Consider the following 20,175-nt stretch of genomic DNA (forward strand, 5'->3'; position numbering starts at 1 on the left):
GTAGTTTTCATTTCAGTTATTGTATTGTTCATCTCTGTTTGTTTGTCCTTTAATTCTTCTAGGTCTTTGTTAAACATTTCTTGTATCTTCTCGATCTTTGCCTCCATTCTTTTTTTTTTAAATAAAATTATTTATTTATTTGATTGTTTTTATTTTTGGCTGCGTTGGGTCTTCCTTGCTGTGCACGGGCGTTCTCTAGATGTGAGCAGGGGCTACTCTTCGTTGCGGTGCGTGGGCTCCTCATTGTCATGGCTTCTCTTGTTGTGGAGCACAGGCTCTAGGCATGCAGGCTTCAGTAGTTGTGGTGCATGGGCTCAGTAGCTGTGGCTTGCGGGCTCTAGAGCGCAGGCTCAGTAGTTGTGGCACATGGGCTTAGTGGCTCTGCGGCATGTGGAATCTTCCCGGACCAGGGCTTGAACCCATGTCCCTTGCATTGGCAGGCAGATTGTTAACCACTGCGCCACCAGGGAAGCCCTGCCTCCATTCTTTTTCCGAGGTCCTGGATCATCTTCACTATTGTTATTGTGAATTGTTTTTCTGGAAGGTTGCCTATCTCCACTTCATTTAGTTGTTTTTCTGGGGTTTTATCTTGTTCCTTCATCTGGTACATAGCCCCCTGCCTTTTCATTTTGTCTTTTTGTGAATGTGGTTTTTGTTCCATAGGCTGCAGGATTGTAGCTCTTCTTGCTTCTGCTGTCTGCCCTCTGGTGGATGAGGCTATCTGAGAGGCTTATGCAAGTTTCCTGATGGGAGCTACCTAGGCATTGTTCTTATGTTATTATTATAACTCAGACTTGAGACATGAATAACAGTTAACTGTGCCACATTTCTATGTGTGTTTTAGGAAGCAAATTTAATAACATAAGTAAAGTTTTAGCTTCAGAAAAAGGCTATTTTTCATAGGTAATTTGAATTGGGGATGGGAACAGAATTTCTGTGCTTCCTTCCCTACTCATTGCCTCACTCTCTTTTTTTTTCTTCTAGTTTTACTGAGATATAATTGACATACAGCACTGTATAAGTTTAAGGTGTGCAGCATAACAATTTGACTTACAAACATAATGAAGTAATTAGCACCATAAATTTAGTGAACATTCATCATCTCATATAGATTCAAAATTAAAGAATTGGAAAATATTTTTTTCCTTGTGATGAGAATTCTTAGGATTTATTCTCTTAACAACTTTATATATAACATACAGCAGTGTTAACTGCATTTAAAATGTTGTACATCACATCCCCAATGCTTATTTATCTTATAACTGGACGTTTGACTCTCTTTATCCAATTCCCCCTCCCTCTCATCCCCCACCTCTGGTAATCACAAATCTGATCTCTTTTTCTATGAGTTTGTTTTGTTTGTTTGTTTGTTTGTTTGTTTTTGAAGTATAATTGACCTACAACACTATGTTAGTTCCTGGTACATAGCAGAGTGATTCAGTATTTCTATACATTTCAAAATGAACACCACGACATCTGGTTGTCATCTGTTACCAAAGATATTACATAATTAGTGACTATATTCCCCCACACTGTAAATGTATACCTGTGACTCATTTGTTTTATAACTGGAAGTTTTTACATCTTAATTTCCCTCACCTATTTCTTTCATTCCCTTATCCTGCTTCCCTCTGGCAAACACCTGTTTGTTATCTGACTCTGTTTCTATTTTGTTATTCTTGTTCATTTGTTTTGTTTTGTAGGTTCCACATATAAGTGAAATCATACAGTATTTGTCTTTCTCTGTCTGACTTATTTCACCAAGCATGATACCCTCAAGTCCATCCATGTTGTCACAGTCTCTCTCCCTTATGTGATTCAAATGGAAACAGTGCCTAAAATCTCAATAGCAGACAAAAACAAATCAGAAGGTTTAGATCAGATTGCTCTCCTCTCACATCTCCTGATCTGACCCTGGCGCCTTCTCTCCCTGATCTGAGGGTCACTTGAGGCAACCTGCTTCGTACCCACACAGAGGAATCTGCTCCTGATGTTAAAACATAAAGTAGAAACAATAACAATGTGAACGGCCCTTTCACTTCATGCTGTACCTTACAAAGTGTGTTACAACCACTAACTGCTTTCACTCCTCCAAGACTTCCTTGAGATTTGGTACTATTGCGAGCATTTTACAAAGTTAGAAATGGAGGCTTAGGGAAGAGAAGTGGACTCCAAGGAACGTGTCCTTGGAACATGCTGACGTAAACAATTAACTTCTCTAATAGTGGCCACTGTAGTGCTGGCCTCAGGTTCAGTGCAGCCAGATGTTGAGTGTCTATCACAGAGGGCGGTGGGCACCAAGCCACGGCTTTGTCATCACAGAGCACAGAATCCTCCTTGCTCTGCTTTGAATCCTCCTGCCTCCCGGGAGGGAAAAGCTACTTCTAAGCTTCAGGGCCACCAGCTCCCTCTGACCCCAGCCCAATCTTCAGCACAGGGACTGCGGAAGATGAGGAACAGAGGAAAAGCAGGAAGAGAGTGGGGAAGCATGGCCTCAGGGAGGGGGAACAGCATGATGCTACTGAGTGAGAGGATGAAAGTGCATTTTACTGACATGAAGAAGTCTCTTCTGTTCCCCTCTCCCTCCACTTCCAATCCTTCACTAAAGCCTGATGATTTGAACTTGGAAACACAATCCTAAACCTGCACTTTTTCTTCTGCCCTATTGCTATTACCTTATCCCATGCCTCTGGGATTTGGCCTGGATACCACGAGTTCCTGACATCCCCACAGCCCCTGCACAGCTGCCAGAGTGATCTTCAGGTCACATTGTTATCTAACATGCTCCATTTATACCCCATAGGAAATTTACTCTTTATTTTCATCTCCATAGGTATGAAGCATCTGAGCCTCAATAACCTCTATCATTAATGCTCATGGTTAAAATGCTCTTGTCCTGGGCTTCACTGGTGGCGCAGTGGTTGAGAGTCTGCCTGCCGATGCAGGGGACACGGGTTCGTGCCCTGGTCCGGAAAGATCCCACATGCCGTGGTGCGGCTGGGCCCGTGAGCCATGGCCGCTGAGCCTGCGCGTCCGGAGCCTGTGCTCCACAACTGGAGAGGCCACAGCAGTGAGAGGCCCGCATACCGCAAAAAAAAAAAGCTCTTGTCCTGCTAGACTAACTTTCATTTTTCTAACATGACTAATCTACATTCATGTCAGGCCTTTTGAATGTTCTCTCTCTGTCTCTCTGTCTCTGTCTCTCTCGGGAAGACTATCCCCTTAGTTTCTGCATGACCAGCTGCTTCTCATATTGTTCAGAATTCATTCCTTCATTGGGCCCCTACCAACCACACTGCAGATTCACTTCTATGGACTCATCGAGACCCACTACAGATGGCCCTCTGTGTGGATGTGAAACCCACGGATGTGGAGGGCCAACGGTATGACCCCTTTTATATAAGGGACTTGAGCATCTGTGGATTTTGATATCAGCGGAGTCTCCTGGAACCACTCCCCTGAAGATACTGAGAGATGACTGTACATTGTTTTCCTCAGTGCAGTTTTCCTCCTGACACTTATCACCTGGAAAAATAATTTCGTAAGTTCATTTTCTTCCCAGTAGAATAGGCACCCTAGGGCAGAAATATGTCTTTGTTTACACTGCATCCTCACGACCTTAGAAATCTGCCTAGAGCACAGCTGCACATGGGTTAACTACTGCATTAATGAATGACGAATGAATGCATGAATGAATGATGGGAGAGGGGATGACGACACAAGGCAGAGAGAGATGGGGCAGCTGAGTTGGCTAATCCCTCTACCATACAGTGTTAGAGATGCTGTGTCCATGGCTGGGAAGTGACATATGATCTGCTGAGACAAGGAAGGTTCACTGCATCATGGCAAATGTGACTCCAGCCTGGAGGTATCCCACCTTCTCCTTCTGTTACTCCAAGCCTATTGGAAGGGTAAGCTCATTTCATGCCCCTCTGTATTAATCTAAAGTCAGTGGATTCTGATGAGCCCTGGAATTTTCCAAACCTAGTATCTCCATGCAATAGCTTGAGTCAACAGACCTGCCTGGAGGAACAAATCCTCCAGTGGCTTCTCCAGAGAAGATGCTCAAGTGCAGATACCGTATATAGTACTACCAAGAGCAAGAATGACTGACCATATGGAGGGTGGGAGGAATGGAAATTGCTATGTATCTGGGCCTGGAAGAGGAGCTGAAAAATAGGAGGTCAGGAATCCCAGACTCAAGGACAGAGGTACAGATTTAATGACATGCTACCTGCGTTCTATTCTGATTCAGGTGCTGCAAAAGACCCAACCTGTCCCCTGAACAATCACTTGAATGCTGCATCTGACCACAGTTTGCAAAGAGCTTTCCCTTCCTGTTCCTCACTGATTCCTGAGTGCAGCCTTGTGATGGAGGCAGAGTAGGGGCTGTCATTATCCGCCCCCCTTTCTGTCTGTCTACATTTCTGTAATCCTGGAGCCTGTGCCCCTTCCTGACCTGAATGTGAACAAGCCACTGATTCATCCTCGGGAGAGATCCCAATTCCATGTCTCCTTCCTTACCTTCTGCTACCAGATGACCAGCTGCTCCTTTCTCCAGAACACAGAAATCGCCAGGAAAGAGTTTCACCTCTTCTCCAGGTAGTACTGGAATCTGTCCATATACTACCTGAACAATTTGTCTCATTCCACATTAGACTCAAACTCTGGATCCACCCCTAGGATAACCATTAATATCTGAAGATTTGATACAATTATTTAAAAACAAATCTCTGGGGCTAAAATTTGCTTTTTTCTTTGGGTCTTATCACAATTATGGCATTTCCCCCTTTCTTTTTGTTTTTACACCATATCGTTCTCTTCTATCATAAAATGTATGGTTCTTAAATCAGAATCAAATACATTTGTTTCTACTTACTGGGAGCTCTTTGCCTCCTGGTAATGAAATAGGCAGCTGTGAGTGGAAGCCTCAGCTTCCTGGCCTAAAGCAGAGAGAAGGAAAAGTCTGCACAACTTCATGACACAAGGAGCCTCTTATCCTCACATCTCTTTCCCACAAATCTCAGATTAGAAGAAGGGGAAAAGCCGCTAGACCAGAATGTAACTACATGACCAAAGAGCACAAACAGACACATGGAGGCTTGTAGGCAATTCTGTAAAGTTTACTGTGCTGCACAAGGAGCTTCAGCTGAGCAAAGCTTAAAGGGACCTGGAGGCTGGTGAGATGAGGACTGATGCTGATATCTGGGGTGGATGGTGGGACAGGACTGTGGCGCTTGGCAACTGAGCATGGCCCAAAGTGCTGGCCCAGAGTTTAGATGATATCATCCAAGTGAACTGGAACCACGGGGTACAGGGGACTGTCCGTTGGTGATCTGCTGTCACACGCGACGATGTAGATCATCCGTGCCTCTGTCTGTCTATAACGGCAGTCCCTATAATCTGGTGGACTTCTTGTGAGGTTGCAGTAGGTTAGAGGCACTTGAACTGAGCTCCTATGACAATTCGTCCTGTATGATCTATGGCAGGTTATATTTCTGGTGGTACAAACACCAGCTACTTCAGCGAACGTTGTGTGGAGAAAAGTATTTTTACCTTTGCATACCATTCTGTAACGGTTAATCACCCGCATTGCATCATTGCATTCAGGGTGGGCCATATTTAGGTGCTGAATCTCAAACCACTGAGCCCAGGTAAAAGTACCACGTGGGACATGGAGTGAGATCACCATTCCCAAGAGCCCCAACAGCAAAAAGAGAGGCAGCTGGGCATTCTGCTGTCTTGGAACCATGTTTCCTGTGAAAAGAAGGGTATCTTCTGTATCCCGGCCCACAGATAACACACTCCCTCACTCACCCTGCAGGCCCCCTGCTGTCACTGTGGTTCTAGCTCCTTTCCCCTCCGCTCCCCAAAGTCTGTCATGTGTCCTGGGCACTAACTTCAGCTCACCGCTCCCCCAGTTGCTGCTTCATTGCTGTCTTTCCTGTTCCAGCTCGGGGGCTCATTGTCTTACCCAGTATCTCTGCTGTGGCTCCTGTGAGAACAGATCCAGCTGGTGGGCCTGGCGCTCAGGGGCAGCTGGTTTCCCCCCGGTTCTTGGGACTGGAGATATAGAGCAGCCCCTGTGGGTGGGGCGAGCAGAACAAGGAGGGTTCTGAATCTAGGACATGAAGAAACGCACAGATTAGGACATGGTCCACTTATGCAATGAGCCCTTTGTTTTATCATTTGCTGATCAGTGCATACCCAGGGATGAACCACTGCTGCTTCTGTTGTAACAAATCTAATTCCAGGCATCCTGTGCAGGGCACAGCTCTGCCACTGGGCCTGGATTTCCTAAATGAAAAATATCACTGGCTGCAGAATGGCCATAGATTTTTATTTATTGATTGATTGATTTGGTTGCGTTGGGTCATTGTTGCTGCGCGCGGGCTTTCTCTAGTTGCAGCGAGCAGGGGCTACTCTTCGTTGTGGTGCACGGGCTTCTCATTGCGGTGGTTTCTTTTGTCACGGAGCATGGGCTCTAGGCACGTGGGCTTCAGTAGTTGTGGCACAAGGGCACAAGAGTTGTGGCTCATGGGCTTAGTTGTTCCGCAGCATGTGGGATCTTCCCGGACCAGGGCTCGAACCCGTGTCCCCTGCATTGGCAGCCGGATTCTTAACCACTGCACCACTAGGGAAGTCCCAGAGTGGCTATAGATTTTATAACTCAACTTGGGGGCAACACACTGAAAGACTGAAGTACATGAAGGCAGGCCCGGTACTCAGAACAAATAGAGCCAGGAGGCTTGTTTGCACCAGAGGAACCCAGGCCCCCCTTTCATTTTAGCAATCACCCTGGTTCCTTCTCACCCAAATGTTCTTTATCTCCTCACTTCCCTGTGCTGGAAACTTGAGCTCTGAATTTCTCACTGCTCAAAATCCTATAAGTAATTAGTTTGTGACGAATCTATGATTTTTTGTAATTGCTGTTGTCTTTTTTTTTTTTTTTTCCTGCTTCCTGTGCATTGAATTCACTTTCTCTTGTTTTTACCCTGGCCCAGTTTTTGCCTTCACTTCCTGTGAAGTAGCATGACCTAAAAACACCCAGAAGAAAGTCTGTAAAATCTGACAGAGAATGAACATTTTGTGTCATGTAAGGGATTCCAAGCTAGAGCTTGAATTCCTGTGTTCTTTTCAATCTGTGCTATTCTCTACAAAACAGTCTGTCCTAGAGTTGTCATTTATCTTACTAGTACATATCATTTCTTTTTTTTTTTTTACATTTCATTTCTTGATGTTAAAAGGAAAAAAATTTTTTAATTTATAAAATGAGCATCAGTGGATAGGACACTGTATTCCTGAAATTATGGAAGCCATAGTATGTAACTTGATGCATGAAACATACTCTTGGTTCTCAGAGAAGCAGAGGAAAATAATTGTAGACCTATAATTTTATTACAATGTTACAGAGGTAATAACACTGTGTGAAGATGGTTTTATGGGGGCACTGGGGATGAAGGGTCTTACTTGGCCTCATGGGATAAGAAAGGGTTCCAGAAGAAATGTCCATTTGAGCTGGCCCATAAAGGATAAGCAGAGTTGAGGGACTTTAGGGAATAAATGAGCATTCTAGGCTAAGAAGATGGTGTGGGACATTGTACAGACAGGGAAAGTGTATCAAGGTAGGAAAGGCCTCCAGATAAGAGATATTAAATCCCTGGTCTAACCGCTTAGTTAGAAAACTGGGGCTTCCCTGATGGCGCAGTGGCGCACTCTCGCTGCAACTAGAGAAAGCCCGCGTACAGCAATGAAGACCTGACGCAGCCAATAAACAAACAAACAAACAAACAAATACATAAATAAAATTAAGAAAAAGAAAACTGGATTAGGTCCTCAAATGGTACTGTACAACCCTCCAAGAAAATTAATCCACATTTTTTTAGACTACCTTCTTATATTTCTGTCATGTGGAAATGCAATTATTTTACCACTGATGTCGTTATGTAAACATGGACATAATGGTGAACTGGATAGGACTCAGTGCAGTGCTAATAGGAGTCTGCCTGAAATCCTGTTCTGCCTAAAAGGCATTCATATCTTTTACCATGAAGTAAGGTTTTTTTTTCATGTATATTTTGTGGAAAGCATTTTCATGAGAGATGAGGATGTAAAAATGAATTAGGTGTAGTTTAGCCCTTCTGTGATACCGACAACCACACTGGGTAGAAGGACCTGTACTCAAGTGTCTATAATATGAACTAAAAATCATACACTGCGGTCACACGGAGTGCATCTGGCTCAAAAGCCTGTTCTTGATCAGCATATAGTTTTACTTTTAATATTGGGTTTTGGAATATTAACACTTCAAATTGGGATAGTTCGCATAAAAATTTGCATTCCTGTCTTATCTTTAAAAATCGGGAGATGTTGTCGGTGCACTGAGTCTCCATTACCACAAGGGATCAACTAGAGCTGAGTAGTTCCCACCTCTGTTGAAGGTGGCAATAGTTCAGGGGTTTTCACTCACTCTACTCCTACCTACTGATCACATCCTGTCTGTTCACTCAGATACTGCCCATCACGTTTATCACAAGCGTCCTGAGAAGAGACTCACCCAATATCATGCCCAATCTGCAACCATGCTCCACCTTTAAAATTGTATTTGGAGCACACTTTCTATGCTTTTCCTGATTGGTTCGTACATAGCTTTCCTCTATGCATATTTACCTTACACTAAATCTCTTCATAGAAATTTTTGTTGGCTAATCTACATATCATTCAGTAACTGCCACTAATCACGACTAATCATTTTAGGTCATGTGCTTTTTCCTCTTGGTTGTTTTCAGACGACTAGGTTAGTCTCTCACTATAAAGGTAACTTTTCCCTCAATATAAAGACAAGTTTTTTTTCATGTTGAATAAATTTCTAAATCTTTGCTTGTCCTGCGGCCTGCCACATACCCTCTTCAAAAAGTTAAGGTCAAAAAAAAAAAAAAAGTTAAGGTCAGATAAAGGACCTTGATTTGAATCCGAGCTCTACTAATTCTGAGAAGTGAGACCCTATATGTGCCACTTGGCCAAAGGGTTGGATACTTTAAGCCCAATGGCCAGTTATGCAGGGCCATGAACACACGAAACTGTGAAACCTATAAATAATAACACATACTTGTTAGAACTATTGTGTGAATTAAACAAGAACAGCTAAACATAGTGAAGTTCCAAAAAAGGCAGTTCCTCTTTTCTTGGCCAACTATAAAGGATATTGAGATCTAGTTATTAGATCTCAACTCAGTTTCCTGCCAACTGTCCGTCAGCCTTTGCTCTGTTGCCTAATCAGACAAACGGCTTTTGAGGCCTATCTGCCAGGGAGACCTATCAAGATAAGACCTATGAAATCTACTTATATTACAACTTGTTGATTGACTGTTATGTGCCCCTGCCACCACCTTCATTAGCAGGTCCCCTAACATAACTGATTTTGGAGCTCTGGAAAGGCATATGTACTGATTTCTTCCCTTACCTTACTGAAATGCAGACCCAAGTCTCAGGCAGCTTCTCCCATAATAAGACCATTCACAGTTTAAATTGTGAAGACAAAAAGAATGTAATCTTTACATAAAAGTGATTTATTTATTTATTTTTGCCTAGATTCATTAACAACTTTTTTAAAGAAAAATTAGATTTAATTGGATTAACAGTTCTCAAATGGAAACCCAACTTGCAAACAAAATATTTCTGCTTACCTGAACATGTACAAAACAATATGTACACACAGAAAATCACACATGGACTCATACACCCAAGTAATGCTTAGTTAAGGAGTGAAAGAGAATGATTGAGGTGAAAAAGATCTTTAGTCTATAACCTTCACTTTAGAGTGTAAGGATGAGGTGATTTGCCCACCTCCAATAATAGCAAGCTAGTGACAGTCACCAAACTGCAGGTTTTTTTCTTCATATGTGTGGTGATGTCATAGGTACTCTGTGTGATGCTGGTAAAGACTGTGGGTGTGAAATAGTAAACATGAAATTGGTCCTACTAGGCAATCTGTTTAAGATCATTGACAGACCTCAGAGTTTTCCATATGGCCTTCCCCTTAAGGTCTGGGAAGAAAATATCCACAATGTAATTCCTATAGGATTAGAGGAAGGAGGGAAGGCAACAGAGGTTCCATTTCTGCTAGGAGTATCCACCACTGAAAGGGACATATCTATCTCTGTGGATGTCATCTGCTCTGCAAAAACCCTGCCCTGTGACTCCCAGTTATTCAGTAAAAGAGTCAGAATACACACTCAGTCTTTACTCAGACTCCCTGGGCACTAGCTGGGAAGTTTCATGATGACAGGCCCTATACATAGAAGAGCCAAGAATTTTTTTAAGAGTACTTATTTATAAGTAAGATGCTGGGTCTTACTGCAGCATGCAGGCTCCTTAGTTGTGGCATGTGGGATCTAGTTCCCTGACCAGGGATTGAACCTGGGCCCCCTGCATTGGGAGCACAGTGTCTTAACCACTGCGCCAGCAGGGAAGCCCTGAGGAGCTAGGAATTTTTATTCTGAGGCAGAGGAATCTGTGGGGGAAACATGAAGTCTACTCCCTTAGAACTGAAATGCTTCCATTTTCTTTTTAATAGCATTTAAAACAGGTACAGGTATTTAAGGAAGTGGAAATATTTTCTAAGGTGCAAGGCATATGGATTTGTAGTGAGCTCACCCACTGTAGAAAAGGTTTGGCAGGGACACCTGCTTCATTCATAGGCTGTGGAATCAGGTGGCTGATTAGATGCAAACACTTTTTTCAGTTAACTACTCAAGTGAGGAGTAAAAATCACTTCGGAGTTTGAAAATACCTTTGTATGTCAGGCCTATAAAGGGGTGAGTGGGTGGTAGGCACCTCCTTTCTTCACAAGTCCTTCTCTTCTCTTCCCACTTCTTACCCGAAAAGAAGGGGTGTGAGGTGGAAGGAGAATGTGAGAACAGTAGTTGCTGTGAGTACAAGAAGTGTAGGTAGGGGCCAGCGGGGGACATGAATTGTCTGGGCCGAGAGTTCTTAGAAATACAATAGGTACCTTGGGGGCAAGGGACCACAGCCTGCTCCCTGACCCCACTCTTCCTCGACCTGCTTTCACAGGGGTCATGAATCTGATGTGGACCCTTCTTCTCCTCCTCTTCCTGGGGCCAACTGTCTTCACTCCAGGCCTGCCCTTCTCAAGATGGCGTATAGACAACCCCAGGTCATGAGTCCCTGGAGGACACCACCCATACTGTGACGTGATGATGAGGCGACGGTGGCTGATCCGGAGGGGTAGATGCGAGCAGATCAACACCTTCATTCACGAGGATTTGGCCACCGGAGCAGATTTCTGCAGAGCTCCATCTGTGCCCTGTACCAGCAGCCGCTCCTTGCAAAGCTGCCACAACGGTACTCACAATGTCAGCGTCACCGACTGCTTTGCCAAAGCAGGGACCAGGCCCCCGCACTGCCACTGCTCTAAGAAGGACTCCACCAGGCCCATCCGAGTGGGCTGTGAGGAGGGGGCCCCTGTTCCTGGACGGCTAGTCTTCTCCCAGCCCCGACGTGGGAAGCCGAGTGACTTGCACCCTACCCCTCCACATCTTTGAAGCCCTGCCAAAGTCTTCCCTGTAAACGCTTCTTCTCTTGCATCTGGATCCCCCATTGTTCCCAGCCACGAGCATCTCTCTCACAGCCTCTCCCCCGACCCTAACTCCACACTCCACCCCACACTCCTGCCATGGAGTCGGTTTTTTGGGTGTAGGACAAGATGGGGCTGGGGAGTTGGGGAGAAAGCTACCTCGCAAAGGGAATCTACCTCTGGAAAAGCCTTGCTCCCCCGGAGCGGCTACACAAGCCGGGCTGGCTGGGCTGATTTACCCACGAGCTGCTCTAATAAGAACTCCCGATGGCGCTGGCCCTGTTCAGCCCCGAGTGGCCCGCCTCGCAGGATCCTCCTGCGGGACCTTCGGCTCCCTTCTCCCCAGTGGGCTCCTGCGGAGGGGATTTGGGACGACTCCCGTGAGGGAAACCCGCTTCCTTTATAGAAACAGACCCCTGATGCGGGGGACACAGCACAGGAAAGAGCCGCTACCTGGAGGAGAGGTGGCACGGAGCCGGGCGACTCCCACACCACGCGGTCCCTTCGGCGTCTCTCGCCTGCGCCGCCTCAACTGGCCCGCAGGGGGCGCTGCGGCACCTGAGACCCCGGGCCAAAGAGACCAGAGCTGCTTTCCGGGTTTCTCTCAAGACAGGGAGAGACGGGTGGGAAGTTTCTTTTTTTTTTTTTTTTTTTAAATTATTTTTTAATTTTTTTTTATTTTTTTTTATTAGTTTCTGCTTTATAACAAAGTGAATCAGTCATACATATACATCTGTTCCCACATCCCCTCCCTCATGCATCTCCCTCCCTCCCACCCTCCCCATCCCTCCCCTCCAGGCAGTCACAAAGCACCGAGCTGATCTCCCTGTGCTCTGCGGCTGCTTCCCACTATCTATCTACCCTACGTTTGGTAGTGTATATATGTCCATGCCTCTCTTTCGCTTTGTCACAGCTTACCCTTCCCCCTCCCCATATCCTCAAGTCCATTCTCAAGTAGGTCTGTGTCTTTATTCCCGTTTTACCCCTAGGTTCTTCATGACATTTTTTTTTTCTTATATTCCATATATATGTGTTAGCATACGATATTTGTCTTTCTCTTTCTGACTTACTTCACTCTGTATGACAGACTCTAGGTCTATCCACCTCATTACAAATAGCTCAGTTTCGTTTCTTTTTATGGCTGAGTAATATTCCATTGTATATATGTGCCACATCTTCTTTATCCATTCATCCGATGATGGACACTTAGGTTGTTTCCAGCTCCGGGCTATTGTGAATAGAGCTGCAATGAACATTTTGGTACATGTCTCTTTTTGAATTATGGTTTTCTCAGGGTATATGCCTAGTAGTGGGATTGCTGGATCATATGGTAGTTCTATTTTTAGTTTTTTAAGGAACCTCCATACTGTTCTCCATAGTGGCTGTACCAATTCACATTCCCACCAGCAGTGCAAGAGTGTTCCCTTTTTTCCACACCCTCTCCAGCATTTATTGTTTCTAGATTTCTTGATGATGGCCATTCTGACTGGTGTGAGATGATATCTCATTGTAGTTTTGATTTGCATTTCTCTAATGATTAATGATGTTGAGCATTCTTTCATGTGTTTGTTGGCAGTCTGTATATCTTCTTTGGAGAAATGCCTATTTAAGTCTTCTGCCCATTTTTGGATTGGGTTGTTTGTTTTTTTGCTATTGAGCTGCATGAGCTGTTTATAAATTTTGGAGATTAATCCTTTGTCAGTTGCTTCATTTGCAAATATTTTCTCCCATTCTGAGGGTTGTCTTTTGGTCTTCTTTATGGTTTCCTTTGCTGTGCAAAAGCTTTGAAGTTTCATTAGGTCCCATGTGTTTATCTTTGTCTTTATTTCCATTTCTCTAGGAGGTGGGTCCAAAAGGATCTTGCTGTGATTTATGTCATAGAGTGTTCTACCTATGTTTTCCTCTAAGAGTTTGATAGTGTCTGGCCTTACATTTAAGTCTTTAATCCATTTTGAGCTTATTTTTGTGTATGGTGTTAGGGAATGATCTAATCTCATACTTTTACATGTCCCTGTCCAGTTTTCCCAGCACCACTTATTGAAGAGGCTGTCCTTTCTCCACTGTACATTCCTGCCTCCTTTATCAAAGATAAGTTGGCCATATGTGCGTGGGTTTATCTCTGGGCTTTCTATCCTGATCCACTGATCTATCTTTCTGTTTTTATGCCAGTACCACACTGTCTTAATTACTGTAGCTTTGTAGTATAGTCTGAAGACAGGGAGCCTGATTCCTCCAGCTCCTTTTTTCGTTCTCAAGATTGCTTTGGCTATTCGGGGTCTTTTGTTTTTCCAAACAAATTTTGAAATTTTTTGTTCTAGTTCTGTGAAAAATGCCAGTGGTAGTTTGATAGGGATTGCATTGAATCTGTAGATTGCTTTGGGTAGTAGAGTCATTTTCACAATATTGATTCTTCCAATCCAGGAGCATGGTATATCTCTCCATCTGTTTGTATCATCTTTAATTTCTTTCATCAGTGTCTTATAATTTTCTGCATACAGGTCTTTTGTCTCCTTAGGTAGGTTTATTCCTAGATATTTTATTCTTTTTGTTGCAATGGTAAATGGGAGTGTTTTCTTGATTTCATTTTCAGATTTTTCATCATTAGTGTACAGGAATGCCAGAGATTTCTGTACATTAATTTTGTAACCTGCTACTTTACCAAATTCATTGATTAGCTCTAGTAGTTTTTCGGTAGCATCTTTAGGATTCTCTATGTATAGTATCATGTCATCTGCAAACAATGACAGCTTTACTTCTTCTTTTCCGATTTGGATTCCTTTTATTTCCTTTTCTTCTCTGATTGCTGTGGCTAAAACTTCCAAAACTAGGTTGAATAAGAGTGGTGAGAGTGGGCAGCCTTGTCTTGTTCATAAGGAAACACAAGCTTTAAATGATACATTAAACAAGATGGACTTAGTTGATATTTATAGGACATTTCATCCAAAAACAACAGAATACACATTTTTCTCAAGTGCTCATGGAACATTCTCCAGGATAGATCATATCTTGGGTCACAAATCAAGCCTTGGTAAATTTAAGAAAATTGAAATTGTATCAAGTATCTTTTCCGACCACAATGCTATGAGACTAGACATCAATTACAGGAAAAGATCTGTAAAAAATACAAACACATGGAGGCTAAACAATACACTACTCAATAACGAAGTGATCACTGAAGAAATCAGAGAGGAAATTAAAAAATACCTAGAAACAAATGACAATGGAGACACGACAACCCAAAACCTATGGGATGCAGCAAAAGCAGTTCTAAGGGGGAAGTTTATAGCAATACAATCCCACCTTAAGAAACAGGAAACATTTCGAGCAAACAACCTGACCCTGCACCTAAAGCAATTAGAGAAAGAAGAACAAAAAACCCCCAAAGCTAGCAGAAGGAAAGAAATCATAAAGATCAGATCAGAAATAAATGAAAAAGAAATGAAGGAAACGATAGCAAAGATCAAACAAACTAAAAGCTGGTTCTTTGAGAAGATAAACAAAATTGACAAACCATTAGCCAGACTCATCAAGAAAAGAAGGGAGAAGACTCAAATCAATAGAATTAGAAATGAAAAAGGAGAAGTAACAACTGACACTGCAGAAATACAAAAGATCATGAGAGATTACTACAAGCAACTCTATGCCAATAAAATGGACAACCTGGAAGAAATGGACAAATTCTTAGAAATGCACAACCTGCCAAGACTGACTCAGGAAGAAATAGAAAATATGAATAGACCAATCACAAGCACTGAAATTGAAACTGTGATTAAAAATCTTCCATCAAACAAAAGCCCAGGACCAGATGGCTTCACAGGCGAATTCTATCAAACATTTAGAGAAGAGCTAACACCCATCCTTCTCAAACTCTTCCAAACAATTTCAGAGGAAGGAACACTCCCAAACTCATTCTGCGAGGTCACCATCACCTTGATACCAAAACCAGGCAAGGATGTCACAAAGAAAGAAAACTACAGGCCAATATCACTGATGAACATAGATGCAAAAATCCTCAACAAAATACTAGCAAACAGAATCCAACAGCACATTAAAAGGATCATACACCATGATCAAGTGGGGTTTATTCCAGGAATGCAAGGATTCTTCAATATACGCAAATCAATCAATGTGATACACCATATTAACAAGTTGAAGGAGAAAAACCATATGATCATCTCAATAGATGCAGAGAAAGCTTTCGACAAAATTCAACACCCTTTTATGATAAAAACCCTGCAGAAAGTAGGCATAGAGGGATCTTTCCTCAACATAATAAAGGCCATATATGACAAACCCACAGCCAACATTGTCCTCAATGGTGAGAAACTGAAACCATTTCCACTAAGATCGGGAAGTTTCTTGGTTACCGACACGGGAATGGAGGATAACAGGTGATTAAACAGAAAATTCAGCCAGCATAAATGCAGCCTAACTTTCAAAAACACAGATTTCTGAGTTTACCATAACTTTCACGCTCTCCTACTCTTTAGTATTTAACTTGCCTACAGATTTACATTCTAGCACCACAGGTATAGAGGAAGTATAGAGCACCTACTTGTATTATAAGCTTTGCAGTTTGGCTGCACTGGAAAAAAAGAGCCTATTTCTTTTTGGAATCCATTATATACATATATACATATATATGTGTGTGTGTGTAAATATATATATGTGTGTATATATATGTATATATGTGTATATACATATATATGTGTATATATATGTATATATATGTATATACATATATATACACATATATATGTATATACATACATATATATGTGTGTGTATATATATATATATATATATATATATATATATATATATACAATCCTCTTCTGAAGGAAGTTTTTCTACCCACAAGAAGGAGCAGCCATAGATGACCATGTTTTCTGAGACTCCATTAAAATGGTGACAGGGCTTTGAATCAAAGGAGGGCACCTGACTCTAGGGCAGCCATCCATGGACTGATTGGCTAGATGCTCCTGGAGTAAACTGAGGATTTTACCCTCCTGGAATAATGGTGACAAAACTGGATACTCTTATTTTCATCTTCTCCTCTGAAGCCAGGAGCTGTAGTTGTGTTACAGTCGTTTGTGACCTTCCACACTTAATGCTTGCTATAAAAATATTTTCAATAAAATGTTAAAGGGCCATTGTGGTAGATCCTGTTGGTGCTGTGGATATCTGTAGACTTTCACTTTCAGGTTGGGAAAGTTTCCTTCCCTTCTACTCCTAGTTTCCACTCTTGAATGGATTGTGAACTTTATTGAAGATTTGTCTTCATCCAATGATAAAATCATATACTATTTCTCTCCTAATCAGTGAATGGGGTGAATTGCATTAATTGATTTTAGAATATTAAACCAACTTTGGGATAAACTCATTTTGGTTATGCTAAATTTTCTTTTTTTTAATCACTGAATTTAGCTTGCTAATATTTAAGGTTTTTTTTGTCTTTTTTTGTTTTTGTTTTTTGCATTTATGTTCATGAATGAAATTCGTCTGAAATTTTTTTTGGAAATATCTTGTTTGATTTTGGTATCCAGATTCTATGTTAGCCTTCAGAAGTGAGTTGAGGAATATTCCCTCTTTCTCTATTTTCTGTAATTGGAATCATATGTTATTTTATTATTTACAGAACTCATCTGTAAGGCTGTCTGGCCCTGATATTTTCTTTGAGACTATTTTTAACTTCTATTTCAATTTCTTTAATGGTTATAGAGATGCTGAGTTTTCTAGTTCTTTTTTTTTAAATTGAAGTATAGTTGATTTACAATATTATATTAGTTTCAGGTGTACAGCATAGTGATTCAGTATTTTTGCAGATTATACCCCATTATACGTTATTACAAGATAATGGCTATAATTCCCTGTGCTATTGCTTACCATCTTTATTTTGTCTTTTCTATTTGTCTCATTTGTCTGGTGTTTCTATTACCTCTCCTTTCTTTCCTTCTTTTGGATTAGTTGTGTACCTGCCAGTCATTCTATGAGAACCATTAAGGCTATTCACAGATGTTTAGTTCTCTTGTTCCAGGTACCTAAAAGGATTATACTTCTCTGTCCCCTGTACTTAGATGTGACCATGTGACTTTCTCTGGTCAATGAAGTGTAAGTAGAGTGACAAGTGTCCTTTCTGCCAGAAGGGTTAAAAGCTGACCTGCGGGTTGCCATGTTCTCTATCCTCTCCCTCTGTGATTGTGAAAGTGTATGTCAAGTTGAAGCCTGTGTCAACCTGTGTTCCCAAGTGACTACAGTGGGCAGAACCCCTTGGCTGGACCAGGATGAACATATAGCAGGAATGAAAAATAAACTTTAAACTACTTAATTTTTGAGGTTGTTTGTTACTGCAGCACAACCCAGCCTATCCTAACTGATCCACATTCCACTTATTCTCTCTGTTAGTTTGGAATTCATACACCGTGTTTCTGTTCTTTTCCTTGTTTACATTACAAGTTCCAAAATGCATGCTAAACATATAAAAGTCTAAACTTAATCAATACCTTTTAGTCATCTGTTGAACACTTGACAATTTATAACACTTCCAAATTATGTTATTGATGTTGTGCATTTTAATTTTATCTTTTTAATTGGACGAGGCATTGTTTTATATGGTGGTTTAAAAATATTTGCATACATATTTATCATGCTTTGTTTTTTATTCCTTCCTGAATTTCAGAATTCCACTTAGTAGTTTTCTCTTCAACCTAAAATACATGCTTTGAAATTTCCTTTAGTGAAGTGTTGCTAGTTATAAACTCTATAAAGTTTTATTTTTTTGTCTGAAAATGCTTTATTTTACCGTCTTTTTTTTTTTTTTTTTTTGCGGTACGCGGGCCTCTCACTGTTGTGGCCTCTCCCGTTGCAGAGCACAGGCTCCCGGACGCGCAGTCTTAGCGGCCATGGCTCACGGGCCCAGCCGCTCCACGGCATGTGAAATCCTCCCAGACCAGGGCATGAACCCGTGTCCCCTGCATCGGCAGGCGGACTCTCAACCACTTCGCCACCAGGCAAGCCCCTATTTTACCTTCTTTTTAAAGTGACAGGTAAATAATTCTAGATTGGCATGATTTTCTTTCAGTACTTTAAACATTATAGTCCTCTGTTTTCTGGCTTCCATAGTCTCTATTAAGTCAGCTAACAGCCTGTCATTCTTCTGAAGACAATCTTAGAAAACTCATAGTCTATCTTTCTCATAATACTGGGTATTCCATCTGTGCTCTTCGTCTCGTAAATGAGTAATCTAAGCCAGAATTCCTAGAGTCAGCAATTCCGAGGAGTTCTGCACTCCTATGCTGTTGGACATTCCATTAGTAACAAAGGAGGACCTAGAAGATGTTTTATTTTATGATCCTTGTTGCTATGATCGGACATTCAAATGTCAACACTTTTGGACATCTATGAACACCTATGGACAAAAAGTTGAAACTCAGAAAATAGGGTAGAGTCATAAACTTTTAAGGTTAAATAGAAATTGATATTAAATATTTTTAATTTCTTATTTATGTCTTATACCTGATATGTGAAAATAAATGCCCAGTCTGTTGTGTTTTCATTAATCTGAGTTTGAGTACCAAATCTATTACTTTCTAACCTTAACTCTGGCAAGTTATTTAACTTCAAGTTTGCTCATCTGTAGATATAATAATAGCATCTATCTTGTAAGGTCAGGCCACCCACGATGGCTATTCTCTTGCCCTCTGTACATCCTCTGCTCAACCAGTCCCTGCCTCACCTACACCCCACTCACCTGACTGACCTTCCCTCTTCATCACAGCTTACATACTTCCCCCTTGCCCCAACTAGTCATATTCTAATCTTTAGATCAGAACTATCTCCACTATGATAGTTTATCAAAGTGGTGTGCTCCTCTGCTGGTTTCCCTGGTAACTGATGAGCAAACCTGACGTCTTCCCCCTACAACTGGTAACTTTCCTCCTCTGAGACTGCTGCCCTGTCCTCCCCATTGTCTGCTGCACAAGACGGGGTGTCACTCTAGGACCTTGCTTCAGAGATATAAGATGCCCCTATCCATTAAACCATTGATGTCTCTGTTATCGGCTCTTTCTTGGATCTTGAGGCTGGGCAAGTACAGGGCTTGCAGGTCTGTGGGGTGTAGCCCAACAATTTCTTAGTGTTATTGAAAGTATTAAATGAAAAATTAAATTGCTACACAGGACAGTGTAATCCTGGCGTTCTACTTGATGCCTTTCTTTCTCTCATTGCCCTAAACCAATCAATCACCAATCTCTGCATATTTCACCTCTTTCATATCTTTAACTGTTTACTTACTGCTTTTTGTTCCCACGACTTATTTCAGGCCATCATCATTTCCTTTAGACTCTTTACGATAATTGCCTCTGGTCCTTCCCTGATGTCTTCTCCAGCTCCTCTAGCCTCCAACTGCAGCCACAGAGGCACCTCCAGGGCTTTCAAGGTGCAGTGAGCCATGCCCTCCCTCATCTGCAGATCTTTGATTTGCTGCTGCATTTGCCTGGAAAATTCTTTCCCTCAAAATTACTTTGTTTCTACTCATCTTTTGGGTCCCCACTCAGCTGTGATTTACTCTGGGAAATATT

The 20,175-nt window shown here is 41.9% G+C and overlaps 1 protein-coding gene across 1 annotated transcript; it reads right to left on the reverse strand.

Annotated features, from left to right (window-relative positions):
* Window positions 1-5,275: 5,275 nt before the first annotated feature.
* RNASE2 (ribonuclease A family member 2) lies at window positions 5,276-5,752 on the reverse strand. Its single transcript, XM_060098252.1, has one exon. It carries the CDS (start codon window positions 5,750-5,752, stop codon window positions 5,276-5,278), a length of 477 nt encoding a protein of 158 aa, XP_059954235.1.
* Between the last annotated feature and the right edge of the window lie 14,423 nt (window positions 5,753-20,175).

This window comes from Mesoplodon densirostris, chromosome 4 (genome assembly GCF_025265405.1).
Source record: "Mesoplodon densirostris isolate mMesDen1 chromosome 4, mMesDen1 primary haplotype, whole genome shotgun sequence".
Taxonomy (NCBI): Eukaryota; Metazoa; Chordata; class Mammalia; order Artiodactyla; family Ziphiidae; genus Mesoplodon; species Mesoplodon densirostris.